Below are 24727 nucleotides of genomic sequence, written 5' to 3'. Positions count from 1 at the left end.
TCAGTTTAGATAAATTAACTTATTTCAAATTAAATATGATTATCTGCAATTTATCAGGTGAACTGAAGTCTCTAAATCCATGGATAAGAATGTTTGTGTGTGACAAACTAAACCTGTAAACCTGCCCAGGTTAGCCATATTCATCCATTTGTCAGTGTTATAAAAACTCTTCCAAATTCACTGATTCATCTCACTAGTAGTTATAAAAAAAGTAAAGGACATTTAAAGGTTAAAATGACTAACAGATTTTTTGGTAAGCTGCTGCAACTCTTATTTAGCCCACATCCCAAACAATGTTTACAATTCAGAACTGTTCAATATGATTCAAAGAAGCACAAATGATTGTTATAAAATGTAGTAATTATTAACTTCCAGCAGAGGGCAACACTATCCAATAAATGTGTTCAGTTTTGCATGAAGGCCATGTACAGTACTTTCACACCCACAGCCCTTCATAGTCATATCAAGTTTAGAGGAATGTTATATGCTGTGCAGCCTGAGCTTGATTACAGTGTTTCTAAGCAGTTACTCACACACTTAGTGAGGAGCTTGCATTGTATGTAAGCTGTTCTTTAACAATTAATACATTTATTTCAAAATGAATTCCATGAGGTTTCAAGCTATCAGCTTTTTTAACTACACAGTTATATAGAAAAGTTCCAAATGTGTTTTTTTAGGGGTGAATAAAACAGCCTTGCAGGGCAAATTTGGCTTCATTAGTAGTATTGAATAACAGTAATAACAATGTAATAATTGTTTTATTCATGTAGCACATTTTAAAACCAGGTTTACAAAGTGCTGTGCAGAGAGAAGAACAAATAAGAGACCATGAGATAAATACATACACACAAAATGCATGATGAATACACCATTTACAAAAATGAAACATGATTAAAATATGAGCAAAAATATAACTTGAGAAAAAAAATGTCTTTGCGGGTTGGCTGTACACAAGAAATCTCCTCTAAATCGTCTAAAAATAAAAAAAAATGTCATCATGATTCAAGACTTTTCAACAAGTAGAGAAAAGGAAAGATGGGGAACTTCATTTTGGTGCATAAAATATATTACAGTATTAGAATGAATACAGTTAATAATACTAATACTAGGTGATACCTACACAGTTCTATAATGTTTGTGCAGCATATGTCTCTATACCGTAGTGTCGGAGTAAAAGAGTCTTGACCTTGGAAGCAGTAGAAGCAGTAATAATAATCTTAACTCAAGATCCACTTACTATCTTTTTCTAAAGCTTTCAAGTCCTTCTTGTGGTCTTCCTGAACAGATGGAGTTTGCTCATTTCACCTGTAGAACCATAAGAGCAAATCTGGAAACCTTGAGTTCATTTTTTCTTTTTTTAAAGGGTCAGTCAGAAAAACAATTGCTCCCTTAATATTATCTAGCCATCCAGATGGTTTTGGTTTTATTTGGTAAAGTTTTTAGACACTTATACCTGAGATTTCTGCCTTCATCCCAATGAAGTTGAAAAACTTCCTGAATAGCTAGACAGCATTACGGGAGAGCGAGATGTTTTTTGTAAGTTGAGGTGTATCTGCTTAACGTAAGTGTAGTAAAATGAAATCATGAAGATAAGGGGGATTATCCAAATTTCCATAGATCCACTGTAGATACCTGCATATAAAAAGGTATAAAATACAAGCAGAGTGATTTAACTGCTGCTATGCACGTACCTCAACTGAAAACCAAATTAAAAAAATATATATTTATAGACCAACTGGTTTGAACATCATCAGCCGATTGAATGGGAGTTATCAGTTGATATAACTTCCATAGAAATGAGGCAGTATGGCCCTGCTCTACCTCCTTGTTGGTTCAATGGGACATAATAATCTGTTGGTAAGCTGGATCACCCATTGTTGCTCAAGTGCTGACTGCATCACTGTAAGATGTCATAGCATGAAGAACAACGACGATAGTGAGCAAGGAGTAGTATTAAAAGATCAAAAACGCCACGTAAGGAGGATGGTTGGGGTGGCAGGTGGGTCAAACAAACAGGACTTTCACCCAAGAGGGCGGTGTCCAGTGTGAAACCAAAAGTCAATGGTGATTTATTTTAAAAAATTACGCCGGCTAACGAGTTATCTGCTTTACATAACGTTCCTTGCATTCTCAACTAATGCTCCAATGGTTAGTATTTTAACTCAAACCACGATCTTCCTAAACCAAGTAGTTCCTTCCTGCCTTCCTTCCTTAACCAAGTAGTTTTGTTACTTGCACTCCCAGAGTTACAAAAGTGAACCTGAACAAGTGAATGATGACCATTAGCATATGAATAGATGATACCACCTTCTGAACCCACTGGTAGGTGTAGCAGCCCCCTTCTGATCTATGTTTTTGCAGCTTATAACCATTCAATGAAGTGATAACATTCGGAACGGGTGACACAACACAAGCCATGATCATTTTTGGGGTTCATCTAAAATTTTCTCAGTGGTAGTGGCCTTGAATGTGCATGTTCATTTTCTAAGTTGCTTAAACATCATGAAGCGTACCAATCTCGCTTCTAATGGCATGATTTAAAAAAAGAATTCTTTACACTTAAGATGAAATGCCTGACATTTGATGCCACGTAGGGCGTGACTACCGCCCATCGCTTAGACATTTACACCCGTTGGGAAAAGAAACACTCGATTCCTGATTGATGCTCTCTTTGACCTCGATGGGGAGAGAGTCAAAGAGATGATCCTCCACAATCAGGCAGCTCCTGCGCAGGAGGCCGCACTGACCGAGATGAGCCGGGAGACGATCCAGACAGTTTCCTTTCAGTTCCAGATGTGTCAGCTGCGAGAGTTGGGCAATTTTCTCTGGAATGGAGGAGATACAGTTGTGGCCTAGACATAAGGTCCTTAGTTTGTTGCACTTGAACAGTTGCTTGGGAACCACCTCGACTTTGTTTCCGGTAATGGCAAAATGTTGGAGGTTCTGCAGAAAGCCAGCCTCCAGTGGTATTACCACTATGGAGTTGTGGCTAACATCGAGGTATCTCAACTTAAGAAGGGTGAATAATGATGAGGGTAGAGACTCAAGCTTGTTGTGTGAGAGATAGAGCGACTCAAGGTTTTTGACATGGCTAATTGACAGTGGAATGGTGATGATCTTATTGTGCCACAGTTTGAGGCACGTCAGTCTCTTGAGATGCTGAAAGCTAATGATCTCCTCGATGGTACGAATGTTGTTGGATTTTAAATCCAGTTCCTGAAGGTTGTTCAAACTGAAAATAGCATGGGGGATCCGTTCCAGCTCACAGTTAAGAAGCTCAAGTTCGGCAAGATTCATTATTTTCTTCAAACTATTCAGAACTAAGAGCTTTGTGCCATCATTATGAATGACCAACTTGATCAGATGTGGGGACAGATCTGTTATGTTTGTTGGGATCTTTGTGAGGTTGCTTTTGAGATGCAGAGTCTTTAAGTGCCTGAGGTCTCGCAGAGACTCGAGTCCTATCATTTTGTTGTTTTCAGAGTTCAGGTTACCAACCAAGTACAGTTCCCTTAAATTCTTCAACAGGTATACCCAGCTAGGAATCTCAGCAACATCTGTGAATTTGACATGAAGGCACCGGAGGTGATCACGAAGAGAAATGAAAGCAGTCTGTTCAACTTTTGCCGGACAGTGATAGAAGTGCAGCTCCTGGAGGTTTATCATTTGTGATATCTTAGCTGTTATCCTGGCTTCTGGGATTAATTCTAGTTTAAGGATCTCCAAATCTGTGAGATCAAACACAGCATCTGGCACACCGGAGAGCATAAAAAGATGGAGCTCCAACTTGTCTTGAGGATTGCGCGTCACATGCTGCCGTAACTTCTCAAAGGTCCACTCGTGGTTTAGGCTGATTTCTCGAAGTTTGTTCTCACTCACCTCAGAAAGAAAAACCCCAAAACGCTTTGAATACAGCTGGTCATACTGATCGACCATGTGGAGGAGAAATGCAAAATCATTCTTAACATCTGGAATGTCACTGAAGCTGCTCTCCTCTCTGACTTTTTCAAAAGAGTACTCTTTCAGTGGTCGTCGAAAAAGCCAGAACAGGGTGTATATGCAGATTATGCCATAAACGCATATGAGAGCAATATAACTAACAAGGAGTTTCTTTAACATAAATGCCATGTTGTGTGTACAATGGAACTTTGTGTATCCAGTCAAGTGCTTTATTTCAGGCTCACACACATGGTCAAAATCTATAGAGGCAACAAATGTCATTGTGTAGCACAGGATCAAAATGAACTTGACGGTTTTGATGACGGTCTGAATGGCATACAGCCTGTAGATCAAGTCACTGTCTTCCACATGGGCACGGAATTTACGGACTTTTTCGAACAGGGCTTTTGCTTGCTCACCATCTTTCTTGTCCAGTATGGTCATGGCAGGAACTTCACTCACAAGCTTTTCAGCAGAAAACGTGACCCCAGATTTAGTCAGCATGGGAGCGGACTGGTTTGGACTCCCCTCCTCGCTGCTTGTGGACAGATGCTTCAGGAGGGAGGAGGCACCAGCCAGTCTCTGCTTGTTCTCCTCAGAGTCCTCGCAGGCAGTCTCGGACAGTGCTTTGGTAGTCCAAGGCGATTCGAAACATTTTCCCAGGATGGAAACAAAATGTTCTATTTTGGAACTTGTCTTTGGGTACTTGAACCAGAAGTTGCTACTGACCATTAATACAATAGTGTGGATGAGAGCAAGGTACGGGAAATATTTTGAGTACCAAGGAAGGGCAACATGGTAGCACATCTGATTGACAAAAACATACTGCTGAAAGTCCAGCTTGGTCCTGACACCTGTAGGCTGAGGCTGCCCAAGCGTACCTGACTGTGTGAAGTGAACTGTAGGAGCCATGTTATCGGGAGGCCTTTTAGCCATTAAAGGAGCGGCTTGCTCTCCTATGGCACTTTCTTTGTTCCATAAGCTATCAGCTGTCTCTGGTGGCTGGGATCCTAAGAAGCCCCCAGCCCCCTCTGGAGTTTGTTCCAGAATGGGAAGACAAACCACTTGGTCCTTAGTTAACTGCATTGTACCAGAAAATATGGCCAACATCAACATAACAATACCAAGATAATCCATGAAGACATCCCACCATGGTTTGAGTATTCGATAAGTTGGCTGGATGTCATTCAGGGAGGCGACTTCTGTGAGGGTGAACATTCCTGCAACAGAGAATATGAATTAACCCCAGGCTGGAATTCTTTCATTACAAAAAGTATATCCCTGTAGATTTTTTTTTGCAATATGTTTTTGTAATTTCAAAGACTCTGTGAATGTTTCATCATAACCTCCTCTAGAGTGCATAATGGACCCAAGAAGGGAAGGTTTGTGTATGTTATATTTATATATAACATTTATATTTTTTCCTTTCATCCTCTTATTTGTGCAAAATAGGACTGCTATCTTTGTTTTAGCAATTTTATTTTCAACAAAGTGTTTGAGCTCTGACCACCACTGTGTGCATTATTTTTGCAGAATGTGAATTTATGAAAATAAATATGTGTCATTGCAGGACAAAGCTTTTACCTGAGCTTAGCTCCCTAACAGATAGGTACTGCTGCCAGTACAGAGGGCAAAACTAATGGTGTTTTGTGGACAGCTGCAAAACATGTACCAGTTTCATGATAACATCCATTTAACTCTCACGATATTGTATTTGTAAATGTTTTTTGCAGGCTTGGTGGTGATGAACAAATCCAGGCTGCCTAGTTTATGTGAGGTCAAATTCCTGTTTACATCCTGATGTGGCTTGCTAATTGGCCCTGTTCATGTGAGATGCACTGAGTGACCAGAGAAAAAAGAAACCAGAATGAAAAATGTACTGGGCCCTATAATCCAATGCAATCCAATGCAACAGTGCTGTAATAAATCCATGCCTTTTGCGACATGTTGTAGTGTTGTATTTAATCACTAAACTCTAATGTCTCTCAGTCCTATTAAGATTGCATTTACTGCATTCAACTATAAATTGCACTGTAAACTTCTTTCTATTTGTGTGGTCATTTGTGGGCTGGTAGAAATTATATATCCCAGCTTTACTAGTTGACAAGAACAAGCCAATGTGACCAGTGCACAATAGATTTGGGGACCCTGATGTCTGAAATGATCCACTGATTTTGTCATCCAATTGTAGGCAAGGCTGCATTCCCCAGCATGGTAAGAGGAGGCCATGAGAGAACAGCCTTGTCAGATTGTTATGGATTTATAGAGGACACTGCCCTTGAACTGGGGCACACCACACACTGTCTGTAGAGACAGTCCATGCCATATGCAACACAAATTCTGCTAACCTACATGTGGTCTGAAAACACCCTTTCCATTACTTTTCTTTACAAAATGCTTTTCTGTGTATACCAAATCCTAATTTGGTATGCACAGAGTTAACAGTCATGTGCTCTATCATACCATGACCACCACATACACTGTGTGTATAACAATAGATAGATAGCTAGATAGATAGATAGATAGATAGATAGCTAGATAGCTAGATAGATAGATAGATAGATAGATAGATAGATAGATAGATAGATAGATAGATGTAAGGGAGAAACGTGTGTGTGTGTGTGTGTGTGTGTGTACAAATTATGTACACTTTACTTCTATGACATTATCAGGCTGTCTTACACACACACAAAGATATTTAGGCCTTAGGAAAAAAAGGTAATTTCTGTGCCACCAATATGTCTCAGTTCTATTGTGTGTGTTGAAAGCATGAAGGTCGCTATTTTCAAGAGGGGGGGACCGGCTACAGCAGCGAGACGCATCCACGACACAAACAAGAGGTAGACCTGATGTCCGTGAAGCCTTTAAACGCAGCACCGATAGCTGGGTCCCCTTAGAGAAAATCACGACGCGTTCATATTACACTAGTGCTCCACATGAACTGCTGGGTCATTGTCACAGCCTACTCCGCTATTCTTCACTACGCTATTACTCATAGCATAGGGCCAGGGCGATACATTCGTAGACCTTCCATAAGCTTAATGAGGACCAGCAGCAGCCAAACGCACACATACGCACCTTCAGGAGGTCTGATCCAGTTACGTCGATGCCAGCAGTACAGAACAACGCCTCTTTTTATACGCCATGGTCCGCCGCGGTGATGAAGCCGTCCATTCTTCGCATCAGTTCAACCGTGGGCCTGCTGGCAGCTTAGCTAACTACCCCCACTCCGCCTCAGATGGTCGGGTCCTCTGCCTCTGACCGGCGCCACAGCCGGGCACGGCAGCACCAGCTGCTGAAGCGTACCCGGCTTGATGTTACTCACGCTCGCCGAGGTCGCTCCTCACTGCGCTTCACCATGACCATCACTGGGCACCAGTTGTGTTGTAATGTGCAGGCTGAATGTCTCCTGATGTTGCACAGGTGTTGTTGTCTTCACATCAGCTGATATGATGGATAGCCCAGCATATAGCGCACGGGGAACCTTGCACGGACTGACAGTAGAAAGGGAGATGACCCACTGAAGTTAGGGACCGTCGTAAAAGTGCAAATCCCAGCTTTGTTTCGTTATATAAAATTTAAATACTAATAATAAGATTATTAAATAGATACATGGAATCATTTACGAGAAGCAATGCTCAAAAGACTATAATATCCACATTTTTTTCTTTATATATTACATTTAGGAGTGGAAAAAACCCTTCAAACTAACTTTATTTTCATTCCTCATTTCACAATGGCTCATTGTCATATGACTCAATGGACCATTTCTGCTGTTTTCCTTAATTGCTTTGTCACTTTATTTTCTCATACTTCAAATCACCTTTTTCTGTTCTTGGTATCTTTGCACACAATACATTTGTACCAACAGTTGAAAATTAGCTTGGCTAAAACTTTCAGTACCAAAGTGCATTGGCCCTGTAAAAATCAAGCTCCCACCACAGCGACTTCCTGGTTGATCCAATACAGAAGTGCCAAAAACTGGAGTTCTCCAAGTGTCCACTAGAAGTAGTTTGCATAATAGAGCAGTCTCATTAACCCCCATGTTAAACAGGCTGTTTTTCACAGCATAATTAAACCTATTTAAAGCCTGGTACAAAAAAACATTCTAGCCTGTATGTTTAGGTCATATCTCCATGACAACAGTGAGGAGGGAGATTTTCTTTTGTACCAGGCTAGTTTGTATTTTATTGGAGGTTAAAGTTTATGAATAATTAATGGTGCTGCGTCGGGAGGTATACTTCAGCCAGATGGACGTATCCCCCCAACGTCACATCAATGCCCTTTTTTGGCATCCCCGGCGGAGATGCTACATCCATTTTTATACAGTCTATGGTAAAAAAATAAATACAAGTTAAATATATAAATTAAAAATAAAAAGCTTAACTTATTTAGTTGAACCCAAATTCACTTATGATATAGTTATAATGTGGTCCTGTGTGGTTAGCATTGTTTTTTATTACACTTTATTTCTCAAGTCACCTACTTTTACTTTGCGTCTTTGTATTTCTGTATTTGATGAATGAAAAGAATCAGACTATTTATTTAATCTAGGACTAATCCTGCAGCCACAGGTTCTAAACGTTTGGAGGAAAGTTTATCCAATGAGCTCTTTCTTATTTGTTTTGCCCCAATAACCATCAATCTTTGTTCCAGACACTTGTAGACAACTTTATTTTTTTCATTGGTGCCTCATATGGGCATAATAATAGACTAATCTGCTTTGCATTATTAATCCTCACCAGCCAGGAATTAATATCTAATCCCACAACACAATTGGGAACCTGCAATGTGCATTGCACCTCTTCAGATATCAAGTAACAGATTTTTTTCTTTTAAAGATTTAGTCAATTCAGCACTATTGATTTTACTATACTGCATGAATGATATGATAAAACAAATTGCATTGTTTGTTTAAATTACACTACATTTTATTAGTTAACATCTTAAAATACTGTTTAGAAAAATAGTGTTGCATATTTCGTGGAGGAGAATTGGGTCTTTGTAAATCAAAGAATGTGGTATAGACCTACTCAATATATAAAAATGTTCTGAGATGTTTTCATGACTTGACACTATGAATAACATTGAACTGAATTAAATTGCACATGTTCAGAGCCAAAGAAACACCAGTATGAAAAAGTCCTTTAAATTTAATGCACTTTAAATTGTCATATTTCTATGATACAGACCTGTTTAGCCAAGGTATTACATATATTTATGTAAGATATATCCTTTGTTTTTTTGCATTTACCCTGTTGCTCTCTTGAATAAAATATACAAATTTATAAAGGCAACGTAAAATCTATACAATACAGCATATTATGTAAGGCTACTGGCCTAAACTTCAGTTTAGATTTACATTCAGTAATCCAATTATTTCATGTAGCAGTGACAGGAAATGTGCTTTAGAGTAGTTTGGGAAAAAAAGACTTGTTGATTCTCTTGCCGAGAGTTGGATGAGAAGATATAACTCTGGTGTCTGTACGCTAACTATAACGCTATAGCCAGAAGAAAATTAGCTTAGTAGAAAGACTGGAAGCAGGGGAAGTTGCTAGCTAGGTTCTGTCCAATGATTATTTAAAAAAAGGCTGCCAACCAGCACCTCTAAAGCTAACAAATGAATAGACTCCAGGAACTGTATCAGGCCAAAAAAATAGCTCAGCATGTAGCTCCCCATTAATCACAGTTTGACATTTTTACATTTCAGTTTTTGTGCAGATCAGACAAACCCTCTATAACGTGAATTTGTGAGCTACAGAGGTGCAGGTATGTTTAATGTACTGATATGAGATTGATGTCAATCTTTTCAGCTAACTCTCAGCATGACTATTGACATGATTTGTGGCTGGATAATATGGCAAAAGTGAATCACATTAGAACAAGCATCCCTGCTGCAGCCACACTATGTGACAATATATGAATAAGTCATTTCCCCTCAGAAACAGAAAAAATAACTTTCTTAACAGTAGTGTAATACTTAAGTATGGTAATGAGTTCATACAAAAAACAAATGCTCTGAATTGGTAGACAGAACAACAGCAGGCACTGTGGCTTCATTAAGGCATCTCACTCAGCCTTCATTTGGTCCCTGACATCACGAGGCAGAGTTTCAAAGAGTGTATCTTCCACTATAAGGCCACTGCGCTTCAAAGCACGACAGCAACCAAGCTCTTGTGGCAAAAGCTCAAAGTGGTTGCATTTGAGGTCTAAGTATGTCAGTAGAGCTAGGTAAGAAATTTTTGGCGAGAGTATGGACAATGAGTTTTTGCCAAGCTTTAGCGTTTTGAGCTTTTTGCAAAAGAAGAGCTCGTCTGGTAGGTTTTCGATTTTGTTACAGGTGACGGAGAAATACTGTAGACTCTGAAGAACCCCGATTTCTGGAGGGATGAATCGGATGTCATTGTTGGACAGGTCCAGGTATCGTAGCTTGTTGCACAGGAACAGGTGCGAAGGCAATATCTCGATCTTGTTGTTGCTGAAGTAGAGGCGCTCTAGGCTGCCAAGCTTCTTGATATGCTCTGGGATATACATGATACCATTGTGCCAAAGTTTGAGGCAAGTGAGTTTTCGAAGATGTTGGAAGCTGATGATCTCCTCTATTGAGCGAAGGTTGTTCTCTTTCAGGTCAAGCTCTTGAAGATTAGTTAGGCTGAAGATCGCATGTGGGATGCGCTCCAGATCACAGCGCACTAGCTCCAGCTCAGTCAGGTTGGTCATCTTTTTCAGGTTGTTTAGCATTACTAGCTTAGTGCCATCATTGTGTAAGTACAGCCGCTGCAAATGGCTGGAGACATCCACTATGGACTGGGGTATCTTGGTCAAGTTACTCTTAAGGGAGAGAGTTTTCAAACACTTCATCTCCCGCAGCGACTCAAGAACTATATTTTTGGAAGCATCAGTGTTTAATGACCCAACGAGATAGAGCTCCTCTAAGTTGCGCAGGCCATACATCCAATTTGGAAGTTCCCTGTTATCGTCAAATTTCACACGAAGCACTTTCAGGTTCTCTTTGAGGAAGGAGGTAGCTGTTGTGTGCAACTTTAAAGAGCATTGGTAAAGAGACAGCTCCTGAAGATCTTCCAGCTGAGCGATTGAGGCGGGGATGGTGACATTGTTGATGATCTCTAGCTTGAGTGACTGCAGCTCTGTCAACTCAAAGACAGTGTCGGGTAACCCAGGGAGCATGAACAGCTGGAGTTCAAGTCTGTTGTTGCCATTAGTCTGCAGTCTCTGACGCAATTTCTCCGCAGTCCACTCATGGTTTAGGTTGAGCTGTTTCAGTTTGTTCTCACTAACCTCCGATAGAAAAACAGCGAACCGTTTAGAATAAAGTGGGTCATACTGATCGATCATGTGTAGCATGAAAGCAAAGTCGTTCTTGACGTCAGGGATGTCATTGATGCCTGTTTCCTGTCGCACATACTCAAAGGAGTATTCTTTCAGTGAGCGGTAGAACAGCCAGTAAGAGGTGTAAAGGCTTGTTAATCCATAGACGGCCACTAAACACAGGTAACAGTAAGACAGCTTAGAAAACAGATGAGCCATTGTGTGGTTACATACAAAGTTTTTGTAGCCTGTCATGTCCTGGATCTCAACTTCACAACACACTCTATTCTGCACTTTATTCACCAGAGAACTATTATAGGCAATGATCAGGAGGAATTTAAACACCTTGAACACTGTCTGACGAACATACATAAGATAGAGGATGTCCCCTTCCTCAACATGCAAACGGAACTTCTTCACCTTTTCAAAAAGAGCTTTAGCTTGTTCACCCTCTTTTTTATCAAGGACACTTGCTGACGGCTTGTCAACTACAATCTTTTCTGGGATAGATCGGAGGGACTGTGTCTTCTCCAAACTTTCCTCTCCCGGAGACAAAGCAATGTTTGACCTAAAGGTGGCACTCTTTTTGTGGTCCTTTTCTTCCGGATTTTCTCCAGACACCTCCGACAAGGCTCGTGTAGTCCAGGGAGAGTCGAAGCACTTGCCGAGCATGGAGATAAAATGCTCTATTTTAGAGCTTGAGCCAGGGAATTTGAACCAGAAGTTGCTACACACCATGAAAACAAGAGTGTGTATAAGAACCAAATATGGAAAGTACTTGGCATACCAATGCAGAGCCTTCTCATAACACATCTGATTGATGAAACTGTACTGTTGAAGATCCAGATCAGTTTTCAGGCCCGTCATTTCTCTTGGCACGGCTGAAATATTGGATTGCAGGTGTAACAGTGACTTCACTTCCACTTCACTTGTGTTTTCCGAAGGAGGTGATACTCTCTGAGGAAGGCATATGATTTTATCTTGCATTACCTAAAACAAAAAATAAGGAAAAAAGAATGATTAGACAAACTTATCTCACCAATGCCCTTGCATTACTTTAATGCAGGGCTGTTTTTGTTTTTGAAGGCCTACTTAGAGAAATCTAATTTCCCCAGAAAGAGAAAGAGAATTTATTGTCCATGTGTACGCAATGTAGACAGCAGTGCAGTGGGATGAAAGGAAAGATCACAATAAGGGCTGCCCTCGACTAAGAATTTTCCTGGTCTGCTGTAGTCTTCATTCAGGTCCATTAGTTGACGAATCGTTGCATGTAAGGCCTAAAACATTTTTTATAAGTGCATGTCACACACTGAGGATGATATTTATTTAAGCTGCTATCAATGAAAGATACACTTAATCAGTCAATCAATAACAGTATATGGACCTGTAGTGACACATTTCCCGGGAATGCCGAGTCCAGATGAACAATGAATGTGTGGAACAACCAGCAAAGGAAAAAAAACATTTAGTTGATTTTCAAAACAGTAGAATGACATCTTATTAACTTGTTACACCAACACAATAACTTTTAAATTAGCTTTAAAACTTACCACACGCACAAACATGTTGCCTTTTAACAACACCAGCAAACAATAAAAGCAACTTATTAGTCTGATTCTTTATTAAAAAAAATGGAGAAAAAAAAGCAAGGGGACAAAACATTTAGTTACTTTATTAAATAACACAACCAAACTTAACTTGCTTATTAGTGCAAAATCGAAATAAACAGACCAACGTATATGAACAGCCGCTCGCTTGCTATTTTTTAAACTAAACTTAAAACTTCTTTGGTCCGAAAGCAGACAAATGAAAATAAATAGGCTATATAAAACTGACATAAAAACATTAACTAAAGAATAAATTGGCCCAAATCAAAATGAAACAGCCCTAACACAGCAAACGACAATAACGCACAGTAGCCTACCGGACTGATTAGTTAGTTAGTTTTTTTTTTAAGTTCTTCTCATATTATGAGAATGAAACACAAGTTTGTCCATGTCGTGCTGGAGGTGAGTCACACTGCCAACATAGCGGAGGCACTTGCCGAGGTAATGGTTGTATTTGAGATTACTGAAGAGAAGAGGGTCGCTGTAAATCTGGCTCAAGACCGTTCCTGGGACTATGTGCAGGGAGTTGGTTGTGCATAAACGCCGCTCTGAAACAAGATTCACTCTGTGGAGCCATTACTGGTGGCAGGCGTCTTCGGGGACAACTCAAGAAAAGCGCCAAAGCTATAGCCACTCTCACTGACAAACAAAAGCAACAGAAATTAAACCAATGTGGACTGCTGCTGAGTGTGGCCAGCCACTTCCTGTGTCTGTCATTTCAAAATAAGTTCCCACATAGTCGTACCGTATAGGATTTGATTTATTTTGACAAGGCGCAGCTACTTAACGGGTTTTTGTTTTTTTTCGACTATAAGTGGGAAGTTCTAATCACCACACAAATCACATTCACAATAACTGCATCCAAAGTCAGACTTAAACAGAAACTAATACAGAGTAGCCTGTAGAACAGTAGCTCTCTGTGTGCCGTGGAATACTGGTGTGCCTTGGGAGTTGGTCAGGTGTGCCTTTCAATTAGTCTTGCTTATGATGATTTACATAGAATAATATGTAAAGGTGTGTCTTGGAAATACTTCCATGAATGGCGTGCCTTGTGACAAGAACATTTGAGAACTAACTGCCCTAGAAGCATTTCACTTTTAAATTGAAACACGTTTGTGATGTGAGGAGATGTTGTACTCCCACTGCAGAGCCCCAACACATACACCCACTTTAAAAAAACAATCAGGAAGCAGAGCATTGCATCACCACAACACGTTAAATAACTCAGTAATGCTTCCAGACTAAAGTCAGGGTAGGAGAAAAGCTTCGACCTAAGTTGAGAAATGAATTTGGTTTGGTAACACCACAGGGTGAACAGAGCGCCCTCAAGAGAGTCCTAAACAGCACAAATAATCATTGGTTCATGTCCCCCAAGCATTGAGTCTCAGTACATCAACCACTGCAGAGACAAAGTACAGGCCATCCTCAGAAACCACCCTCACCCGGGACACACCTTCCCCTGGCGGTACACTATATTCAGCTTGTGACATCACAGTCCAGGAAGTCTCAAAACACACCACGGCAGCTTCATCAGAAGATCCTTCATCTGTAATAATGCACTGACTCATTGACAACGAAGAGTTTTAGAACTGTGCTAATGGTAAATAAATTAACTTGAACTTGCAGCATGTACAGTAGGATTTACATTGACCTGGTTATTACAGTACAGATAGTGTTTTCCGATTACCCATGATACCTGATTTCTTTAAGTAAAGGCCTTTGCACACAAACTCTCTATTTTTCGTCCAAAATTGTTGCACGTTTAAAATAAAAACAACCTTACATTTACATGCAGACTGGGAAACCTTCATCCGTCATTAAAGTTTTAGGACCTTGTTTACATTTTCTGGGTGTTTATGCACTCGCAACAGCATTTGACCACTCAGAGCCACAGTACATGCCAAACGTAATCATCCAAAATGACATCTGATAAGCTTAGCCACACGTCCCCCAGCTCAAAGCACTTTACAACAACAAAGTAAGGAATACAGAGATACAGGATTTAAAGACGGATTGTGGAAGGTTATTCCAGGACAGTTTAGAGTCTGGGATGATAAACCTAGGTACTGATCACAAAACAAATAATGAAGAATCCAGACTTGGTGTGCAGTGGCTTTAATCTGGTTTACTGAGCACATGTAAACATACTGAATATTGGCTGGAAGTTGACATCAGTAAACAACCTCTGCCTTAAGTGTTTACTGTAAATAGTAAAGAGAAATGGACACTAACTGACCGATAGTAGGCCTGAAGGGGAGACTTTGTGCACTTGGTTTAGCTGTCTCATACTAAACTCAGCACATTGTAGTGTCAGATAATCTGAAACTATTACATTATGAGCAAGCAAACTACATGTGTGATGCGCGAATACAGAAAGAGATTATTACTATGGTTAGGCCAATGCAGCTGCTGCAGCACATCACAAACTGAAATGCAAAGTCAGGTCTGCTGGGGTCTCTGAAGAGCTGATCTGCAGAATTATATAAAAACAGTCTCTGTCTGTGTTTCTCCCTCTAACTCTAAATACAGGGAATATTGCGTAAGAAAATAGAAGAAGAAGAAAATATACAAAACGGCATGTTGATAATGTTCTGACTTAAAGTAAACTTGACTGCATAAATAATTATCTACTCAATTTATTAACTATTAGATTTGGCAAAACACAGTTATAGTGAGAGTGGGAAACAATAGCTTTTTCCCGCTCTGATAAATATCCTGTTAACAGTTTTTCAAAAAATGTTTTGGTATAATTTCCAGAATTTACACTGCAGGAGCCAAAAAATGGTCCTATTCCACACAGAGAGAGAAGCTAAGCTCCAGGGCACATGAGTTTGGAATCTTATGTTTACTAAAAGGGGCTGGTGGGCGGATGGGTAAATGTTTCCACTGGTAAACTTGTGTTGGACTGAATGCTTCCTTTGCTGCACACAGTCCAGGTTGTAAAAGCAGAGAATTAGTGCTTTTGAGCTGCTGCCAATGCAGGTGGCAGCGCAGTAATGTTCTACCAGAGAAGCCAATTACTCTACATGTAATGAAAAAATAGTAGGACAACCTCTTTTATCTTATAATCATGTTGCAGTTTAACTTCCTGTTACATTAGCGTGCATTAGCTACATTTCCCCCTCACTTTCAAAGAGATGGTTGCAGATATAAAGTGCCATTACAAGCCCTTGGGGAGGTAGAAACTGCTCTCTTAGGTGGAGACATCATTGTTACTGACCTGAAGAGTGCATCCAAAGACACCAATCATGAGCATGACTACAGACAGGTAGTCGGTGAACACATCCCACCACGGCTTCAGGACTCTGAATGCTGGCTGCTGTTCAGAGAACTGCCGGAATTCCATCACAGGAATCATGATGCCTGTTTACAAAAGAGAGAAAAGTTATCCCACTAACTTCCAGTACATACAATGGCCATAGAGGGGTGAGACGAGGTCATCCCTCTGTTCCCAAAGCAGGGAACATAGGACCCTTTTTCCCCAAAAGGGTCCTATGTTCCCCAGTCACATAAGTCTCCACTGATTTAATTCAGCATTTGTTTAGGGTTAGAGGTTACGGTTAGGGTCAGGGTTAGGAGGTAGTGTTAGGGTCTACATAGGCCTATTTACAGTGGAATTCGGCACTGATTGTGGAAAAAATAAACAGACCAAAGGGTCTGATGTTCTCCGGTCACATACAAAGCGGGGAACATAGGACCTGGGAAACATAGGTACACTCCCTGATAAACAAATTGAAATGAAATTAATTGTAATTACTACAATCCTCAATTTTTCATCTAGTGCCACCATCTGATATTTTCAGTTTGTCCAATACTTTGGTTTATGCCAAATATCTGCTCCAACTAATCATGTTCCAATCAGCATCAGCTGTGTTTGGTGCTTTGCAAACATTAGCATCATCCCAAGCTAAACTAAGATGACGAACATGGTAAAACATACCTTCCTCATTATTGAGGCACTGTCATTGCAAGCATGTTAGTCAGGGCTGTAGTCAAGACCAACTTAGTCAAGCCCAAGTCAAGTCAAAGACCAGGTCCAGTCGAGTCAGATGTAAGACTGGGTCAAGAGCAGATCGAGTCCTATTCAAGATCATCATAGGCAACAGTGTATTACCAATGTTAACGTTGTGATTAAGGAGTTAGGATGGATCCATAAACAATATTGATCAACCTTATAATGTCAAACTAATCAATGCATAGACTTTAGGTAACATTCTGTACAACTGACCCTGAATCAGCAGCCAGGTATAACTTAACAAGTTCCAAAGTACTACAACCCTGATTATAACAGGCTTGTAGTGTACAGCAGTCAAAAGTACAGCCTCACAGAGCTACTCACAAGTGGTAGCGTAACAATCTATGTGTAGAACGTGTCTTCCAAGTGAATAGTATAAACGGAACTTTGCTTTGTCCATGGTGTCTGCAGCTGTCCACGTACACATCCCTTTAATTTTGGCAGGTGATGATTGGAGACGCTGATTGGCCAGGAGGCCAGCCTTAAAAGGATGCCTGCTGGAGATGTCTCCCTCTCTGCCTTTGTCCTGACTCCCAGCCAGGCCGTGCTGTCCTGTATTGTGTCTTGTAGATTTGGGTGTTGTCAAGTGTGAATCTTTGTTCTTGTGAGCAAATAAACCCTTTGAGAAGTGCAGTCCTGGTATGTAAGGGTGTGTAGCCATTTGAGAACGTCACCTGGCGTTACAAAACAACCCCTTCAGTGGACCGAGATTCCGAAGTCAAAATATGTCAAAAATGACATAGAAAATATGTCAGTCTGACGTCACATTGCGCAGTGGGATAGAGCAGCTAGGGTAGCTATAGACTCTTAGTCTTAGACTCTTAGTCAAGACTTAGTCTTGTTCAAACTAGACACAAGAAAACAAATAGTCCTCCTTTCCCAGAGTGACTATGAACGTGAATTTTCCCACCTTGTTCTCTTTGGCATTAACTCTGTGAGAAACACAGACACCAGTAAATTAATGTTTCCTCTAAATCCCTCTCTAGTGGAGCTCAAACATTATACAAATGCATGTTGCCAATGTAATTATTTAAAAGTCAGTGCCCACAAAAGACTAAATAAATGACTCATTTTGAGTTTTTGTTAAGACATATTTGTAAAGTCGCTTCATGAACATGATGACTGACAAAATTGAATTAGACCAGAACTCACCACACACAGCATGGCCTTCGAGCTATTTATCTCTTCAAAGATTAAGAATAAAATAACAGTCTTTGCAAACAGCTGTGGCATGAAAAAGAGTGGTGTATCCTTGATGCAGCGTTCTGCTCAAGCTCTCTGTGGTCACCTTCTGTAAAGTGCTTACTACAGCTGCAAGTGTCCTGTTTCCAATATCTGCCAGTGGGTTGGCTGCAGCGTCATTTAAAGCTAAAAAGGCACCGTTGATTAAAAGCCTGTATAAACACAGGGGATTTTTGTGGGAAAAACATATCAGTGTGAAATTTGTTTTTGCATGACTCTATCCTAATGCATTCAATGGGCTGGTGGAAACAATAAAAATGCTAAATGTCCTGTATGAGTCTAAAAGTTAAATCATGATAATTAACGAGCTACAAGGTGCCAGACCATAATGTACAGAATTTACTATCCGCACCTTCATGGTACCAAATAGACAGGGGCAATGGCTGAATACACGCATATACACTCAAGCTGTAGTTCATTATTTAGTCCCGCTGTAAGATAGCTTTGAATATGTTGCTAAAAGCCTTGGGGCTTTTAGAGAGATCATACTCTTGATGGTTCAACTTTTTACAATTAATACTTCTACACCCATATAAAGTAACTAAAAACATATTTAGACAATTAAGTAGCAAATTAATGGATTTTAACAAGTTTCTAACTACAATTAACTAATTTACAATACAAGTGGGCTAATTTTCTTTTATTTACAAAGAAAAGAAAGTAAAAGGAGCCTGCGTCATTACTGGGACCAGGTGAGCAAATGTGTGTTTACATGGAAAAGAGCTGAGGCTTGTCATTAAAGGGCCATTAATGTAGTAAAGAAATCTTCCAATTTTCAAATAATACCGTTCTTTCCTGCCCGGCAAAAAGAAGGATACATGTTCATACACTGCCACCCAAACAGATGATGGCGTGTGAGTTGTCTCCTACCGGCATGATGGGGCTCTGGACCCAATCAGTATGTATAGAGGAAATTGTGTCATTCAAGGTGGACAGATTCCCCAACAGGAATAAGCAAACGCAAAAGGAAACTTCCTAACCAACAATTTTCTTTTTCATTTGTGAACTGATGTCCAAAAATGTGCTGTCTTCAGGCCACTTCCAGCATTTGCTTCCATATGGGGTCACTTTTAGGCTAACCTTATACAGTCGAGAGGGCGTCCAATACATTTTGTTAATAATGTTAAACTGAACTTAGTGTGAACATTACATAATATCCACAACAACATAAGATGTTGTCCCATTCTTTTTCAATGAATGTAAAGTGATGCTTCTTGGCCCCTACCATAGCTCTTAATAATAAGAGGGAGTCTTTACATTTTGGAGAATGAGGGTTTTTTAAAGTTGTTTTCAGCAAACTATGAATTTGCACATAGTGCCGGTGTTGTTGTTTTTCCAATTGAATTAGAGCATGTAATTAATCAATGGATGTAAGGTCCTGCTCTTTGTTAAAGTACCAGTCCCTGCAATCCCCCTCCACAGCCATTCCTTCCAACAGAAAGAGGATTGACTCTTCATTTGGGTGGTGTTCAGGAAGGGGTCAAAATAAGACTCTTTGCAGTCTTCTTCCAGACCCCCTTAAGGCATGATAACAGGATAAGACTGAGCCCTTGGGGTGCAGAGAGGAAGAGTGATAAGCAGCCAAGGGAAGAGCAGGACAAGAGTGTGCTTCTGCACTGAACCAAGGGGGTGCCCGTCCTGGAGGGAGAGACCACTGTACCAAGTCTCGTAGACAAAAGGCACAATGGTAAAGAGGAAGGTTGGGTATTCCTAAGCCTCCCTGGTTCACCCTTTTTAGAAGTTTTTTAGCCTCAACCAAGCTTGTTTACCATTTCATGAAAAAGGCTACACAGCGGATTGAACCTGTGGAAGAACTTCATCTGGACTGTGACTGGCAGTGCCTGCGATACGTGGTTAACCTTAGGGACTACATTCATCTTTAATACATTGGCCTTTTACACGGATAAATATGAATGGCTATCCAACTGTCAATGTCTTGAAAATGATTTTTTCAAGTAAGGGTTCTATGTTCATCTTTACAATATCTGACAGGTCAGCTGGAAATAGGACCCTGAGATACCCAATCCCCTGGCCCGACCATCTAAAGTTTCCTGGTTTAAATAACATTTTGGGACAGTATGCTCTTAAGTAAGACCAATTAGACCAATTAACTTTGTATCCTGAGGACCTAGAAAAGGAGTTCATAGTGGACAGCAATGCACGGACGTACAAATGTCTTTATTGATTCTTCCATCTCTATGTCATGAGGGAGGATGGAGAGTAGCCATTGAGGGATGTTTACACTGAACTGTGTGATTTTAAAGGGTCGGTTCAGCCAAATTACAAGAACTATTTTTCTCACTTAAAACAGTAATTTCCGCTAACAGCATTAGCCTACCTCGCTCTGTCTGCAGCAATCGACTATTGGAACAACATTTTTCTTCGAGAAAATGTGCTTTGGTAGGATGTCCTCTCTTTGGCTGGCAGTACTGCAGTACTGGTCACACTGCAGATCCACAAGGTGCAGTCTATCCAAAGTGTCAGGACCCATTTGTAGCACAACTAACTGCAGATTATATATTATGTGATTTATAAAATTGTACACGATTTGTTATGGTATAGTTAGATTTACAAATTGTACATATAGCAGCAATAAATGAATTGTGAATAAGAGGTTGGATTAAAAAAGCAAACGGCTTTTTACTACTCCTTTTCAGGCATAGTTAATTGGATATATGTTGTTACGTGCTTTTTGTTCTTATTTGTGAGCTAATTTAATTTTGTATAGTTTTGTATTCTGGAGGCAGACACTGTCCCCATATTTAAGAGTACGCTCATAACTTTCCTCTTTGATAAAGCTTACAGGTAGGGCTTACGGGCCCTTAGCTATGTTGTTATCTTTAAAATGATTGTGTCAGGACAGGTGACTGTCCTCCACAGAGCTGGGTCTGTCCGACGTTCCTGCCAGTTATAGGGAAGATTTTCGTTGCCACCGTACTCTACGGGGGAATTTTTGGGTCTAAATTTAATCTTAAATAAGTCATAGAGTGTGGTCTTTACCTACTCTGTAAAGTGTCCTGACATAACTTTTGTTATGATTTGGCACTGTAAATAAAATTGAATTGAATTACAGAGAAATACATGGGGAAATAGGGTCCACGTTGGAAAATACTGAAATTCCCCTTTTTATGGAATTTTGTTTCTAGCATAGAAAAATATTTATTCAAATTTCAAAACCCAAAAGCAACATCTGTACCAAGGAACAATGATCCAGTTACTCTGGGTTATGCAGACCTCGCTATAAGCAGTTTTTATTGGAACTACTTTTTACAGAAGAAAAAACCCTATGAGAAGTGTTAACAGTGTGATCTATGGTGATAGAAAATAACTACCTACATGTAAAAATACTGAACTTAAGCAGAATTTTGAGGCACCTGAACTTTATTTGAGTATTTCTACTCCAAAACATTGTAAAATTGGGCTTTTTTAATCCATTAATGCACTGGTTCTCAAACTGTGGTACTTGTGGTGGTATGGTATATCTGGTCTGGTATATCTATGGTCTATGGTACTCAAGCTCTCTCTGGTGGTACGCAAAGGAATCTCCTAAAAATTGATTACTAAACGAATATAATACTAAGGAAATACTTTTTTAAGATCCACAAAATGTAACTTTAAATAAGTTTAGCATTTCCGGTCATATTTTGGTTTCAATATCAGCCTCCTATGTAGCCACATTCATGACTTACGAGCTAAACTGGGATGGTAAGAGAGTAAGCAGAGGTAAAATGATTGGTTTGAACACAATGACATGTCAGTTCTTCCTACAGCGTGGCTGTGGCTGAGGACAGTCAACAATAAATAATCTTCTGATCAGGAATAAACCTTCCTGTCCGTAGCTGAACAGTGTCGACCTAAGCTGCTGTATGTTAACATTGGTCTTAGTGGTGGGACTTGAGAGAACCTGATGTTTTCTGAGGGGGTACGCCATGTGCAAAGTTTGAGAACCACTGCATTAATGTATTTTACAACTATAGTTACTAGTTACTTTAAAGATTAAGTGTACACACACAAACCATAAAAAAGTAATATCAAGGGTTCCTATCCTTTTTCCAACTCTGGACTGTTTTTCTAATCACAATTTCTTGCCCTCTCAGCCACACTTGGCTGAATGCTGAAAGATGGTGATGACAGACTGGTTATCTTACATACTGAGGACCTGGGGAGTGACAGAGTAAGAAGGGTAAACCGCAGCACAGACTGCAAGGTAATTACTTCAAAAAGCATCCTATAATAACTTGTTTTCAGCTTTTTTTTTTGCAGAATCATAGAGTTACTTCCCCAAATGTTCATAGGCTCAGCACCAGTCTGCAGCCTGGGGATTGGGAACATCTGTACCGTGCCAAAACACGTTCCACGGCTAAAGTCTAGTTCGTTTGACCAGTTTGAGTGCAACCGTACCGGGCCTAGGAGCGATACGCTTGCCATCCACGGCCCGTTTGGGAGAGGTGGGCTTTTGTAAAGCACATTTGGACATGTACGATCACGAGCGTGCTCACATGTACAAGCACGAGCATGAGGCCTACGGCGGTTCTGACGTCATTTTATGTGCGCCTGTACGGACATGGAGAAAAGAAGGACGGACCATGCACGGACATTTCAAACAATGGCGGTAAAAGGTTCACGTTGGTGTGATGCGGAGGTGGAGTGTTTACTGCAGATTTGGTCGATGAAAATATTCAAAAACAGTCGACAAGACACACAAAAACTCAGAGGTCTACGGAAAGATTTGTAAACAAAGCGATGCATGGCGATGACGTCATCAATGCGTGTGACGTGTTACGGCGTGATGACGTATAGGCAGCAAGAAGCATTCGCCGAGGCCCAGGCAGTGTGAGTACAAACGGGCCTGGCCCGTGGGCGGAGAGGGAGGGGGGGACAAGTACCCTAAAGCACGGGGCACGGTACGGACGGACAGTGACGGACAGTGTGAGAACGCCCTTATAAGACTGGTAGGTGAGACATCCCAACACTATATGACGTAGTTCAAATGAGCTCTACCTGTTTGTGTGCTAATGCTTCAGTACTAGTGAACCAACGACATAATAATCACCATAATACATACTTGTACTGTCGATACTTTAAATACATTTTGATGCAGGACTTTTCTTCTTCTTTCTTGTGTCCAAGCGACGCATGATGTGTTTTGTCCCGTGAAGCCAGTTTGCATGATACCTTATGAAAAGTTCTGCACAATTTTCCATGCGTTATCCTACACATGCTGTTTGGGCAACAACACTACTTGGTTATGTTTAGGAAAAGATTGGGGTAGGGGTTAGAATAAGGATGTTTTGTAAGTTACTTAGGTTTGTTAAGTTCATAAGTGATGTTAAAGTAAGTTAACATAAATCACCGCTGACTTTTGCCCTCCTGACTTCCTCCAAGGGAATGCTGTGAGCACCACAGACAAACGCCATTGTATTTAAGGGGCTACTCCAGCAATTTTAACACCACAGCTCCATAAAGATGGAAGAACTCAGATTATCAAAAGAATTATCAAATCAAAGCAGCAGAGGTCAAGATATTCCAAAAACACTCAACTCTCCATAATGTAACTCTACAGTGTCTTTAGATCATCAGTGCCTCCTAAAGCCCCTCTTTCAAACCTCACACTTCCAGTTTGAATGCAGGCTTTTGTTAAAATGATCTGAAAGTCTTAATCCCAAACGGAGATAACCCTGATGAAATGATCAATAGTGCTCCTTGTCACAAGAAAACTGTCAAATCTGTCCTTTAAAATTAAGGTAATCCCTACATTCAGGGGCTAAGTTCTCAAAACTTGAGATGATAAAATGAAATCTATTTACATGGCTACTAAAAGTGGGGGAAATTAGAATTTGACTGTACGGTCCTTTAAATGTTTTAATATCAGGGAAGGGTTTGTGGGGGGAAAAAATGAAAGAAACAGCAGAGAGAAAAGAGGCTTTGGGGTGAGTGTGTGAAGCCTGTAGTTATTAGTTACTAAGGAAAGATCCTGTCTTTCCACTGGATGAGTCAGCCACGGAGTTGAGCTGACCAGGCCATATCCTTGTCCCTTCCTGACAGGATATTTGTCTGAATCCCAGATATCCAAAAACAGACATGTTTGGAACACACCCAGCCCCAGGCTACAAAAAAAGTCCTGTCTCGTTGAGGACGTGGAAAAAAACGACCCGCATTGCAGAAAAAATGATCTTGGGTGTTATTAATGAGGCACACTTTTAGACTTTATCGTGAAACGGAAGCTTCTAAAAAGTGCAAATACAGTCAGAAGAGCTGTGATTCACCCTGACATCAGCACAGAGCAGAAATAAGTCATCCGGTTAGAAGCTCGGGCTCCCGCTTATTACTGAGGAGAACTGCGTATTAGCGCTGACTCTTTACCAGGTAAACTAACGGTGATCGCTGCGTAAATGAGTTGGTGAGACGCTCCGCCAGCCGCAGTTTACTCTATCTACACGCCCGACCAATAAGACCTCTAATGTGGCTACATCGGAACAGTTTTAGTGATTTACCTTGCTTTCGATGAGAGCTGGAGTTGAGGGCGTGAGTGGTCGGCTTTCACGCGAGGAGGTTTCGGCTCATGATGTGCGCGGTGCCCCTTCTTTTCCGTCCG

At 40.5% G+C, this 24727-nt stretch overlaps 2 protein-coding genes across 2 annotated transcripts; both read right to left on the bottom strand.

Annotated features, from left to right (window-relative positions):
- Positions 1-2601: 2601 nt before the first annotated feature.
- On the bottom strand, positions 2602-5157 carry lrrc8db (leucine rich repeat containing 8 VRAC subunit Db; the record flags this gene model as incomplete). Its single annotated transcript, XM_083940698.1, has 1 exon — positions 2602-5157. The coding sequence occupies one exon, from the start codon at positions 5155-5157 to the stop codon at positions 2602-2604; it is 2556 nt and encodes an 851-aa protein (XP_083796824.1).
- A 4677-nt stretch (positions 5158-9834) lies between these two features.
- lrrc8c (leucine rich repeat containing 8 VRAC subunit C) lies at positions 9835-24724 on the bottom strand. Its single transcript, XM_083940699.1, has 3 exons — positions 24627-24724; positions 16096-16238; positions 9835-12258 (listed from the first exon to the last, which is right to left on the bottom strand). Exons 2-3 carry the CDS (start codon positions 16231-16233, stop codon positions 10009-10011), a joined length of 2388 nt encoding a protein of 795 aa, XP_083796825.1. The 5' UTR covers positions 16234-16238; positions 24627-24724; the 3' UTR covers positions 9835-10008.
- Positions 24725-24727: the final 3 nt, after the last annotated feature.

This window comes from Echiichthys vipera, assembly GCF_963691815.1.
Source record: "Echiichthys vipera genome assembly, chromosome: 3".
Lineage (NCBI taxonomy): Eukaryota > Metazoa > Chordata > Actinopteri > Perciformes > Trachinidae > Echiichthys > Echiichthys vipera.
Note: the sequence above shows the minus strand (reverse complement) of the source record. Positions and strands in the feature narration are given on the sequence as shown.

Bases quoted from the DNA above. Each gene is read 5' to 3' on its own strand.
- lrrc8c (XM_083940699.1), bottom strand. From the start codon at position 16,233: ATGATTCCTGTGATGGAATTCCGGCAGTTCTCTGAACAGCAGCCAGCA. The intron at 12,259-16,095 runs GTCAGTAACAAT...TTTTTGTTTTAG, and splicing joins TCTTTGGATGCACTCTTCAG to GTAATGCAAGATAAAATCAT.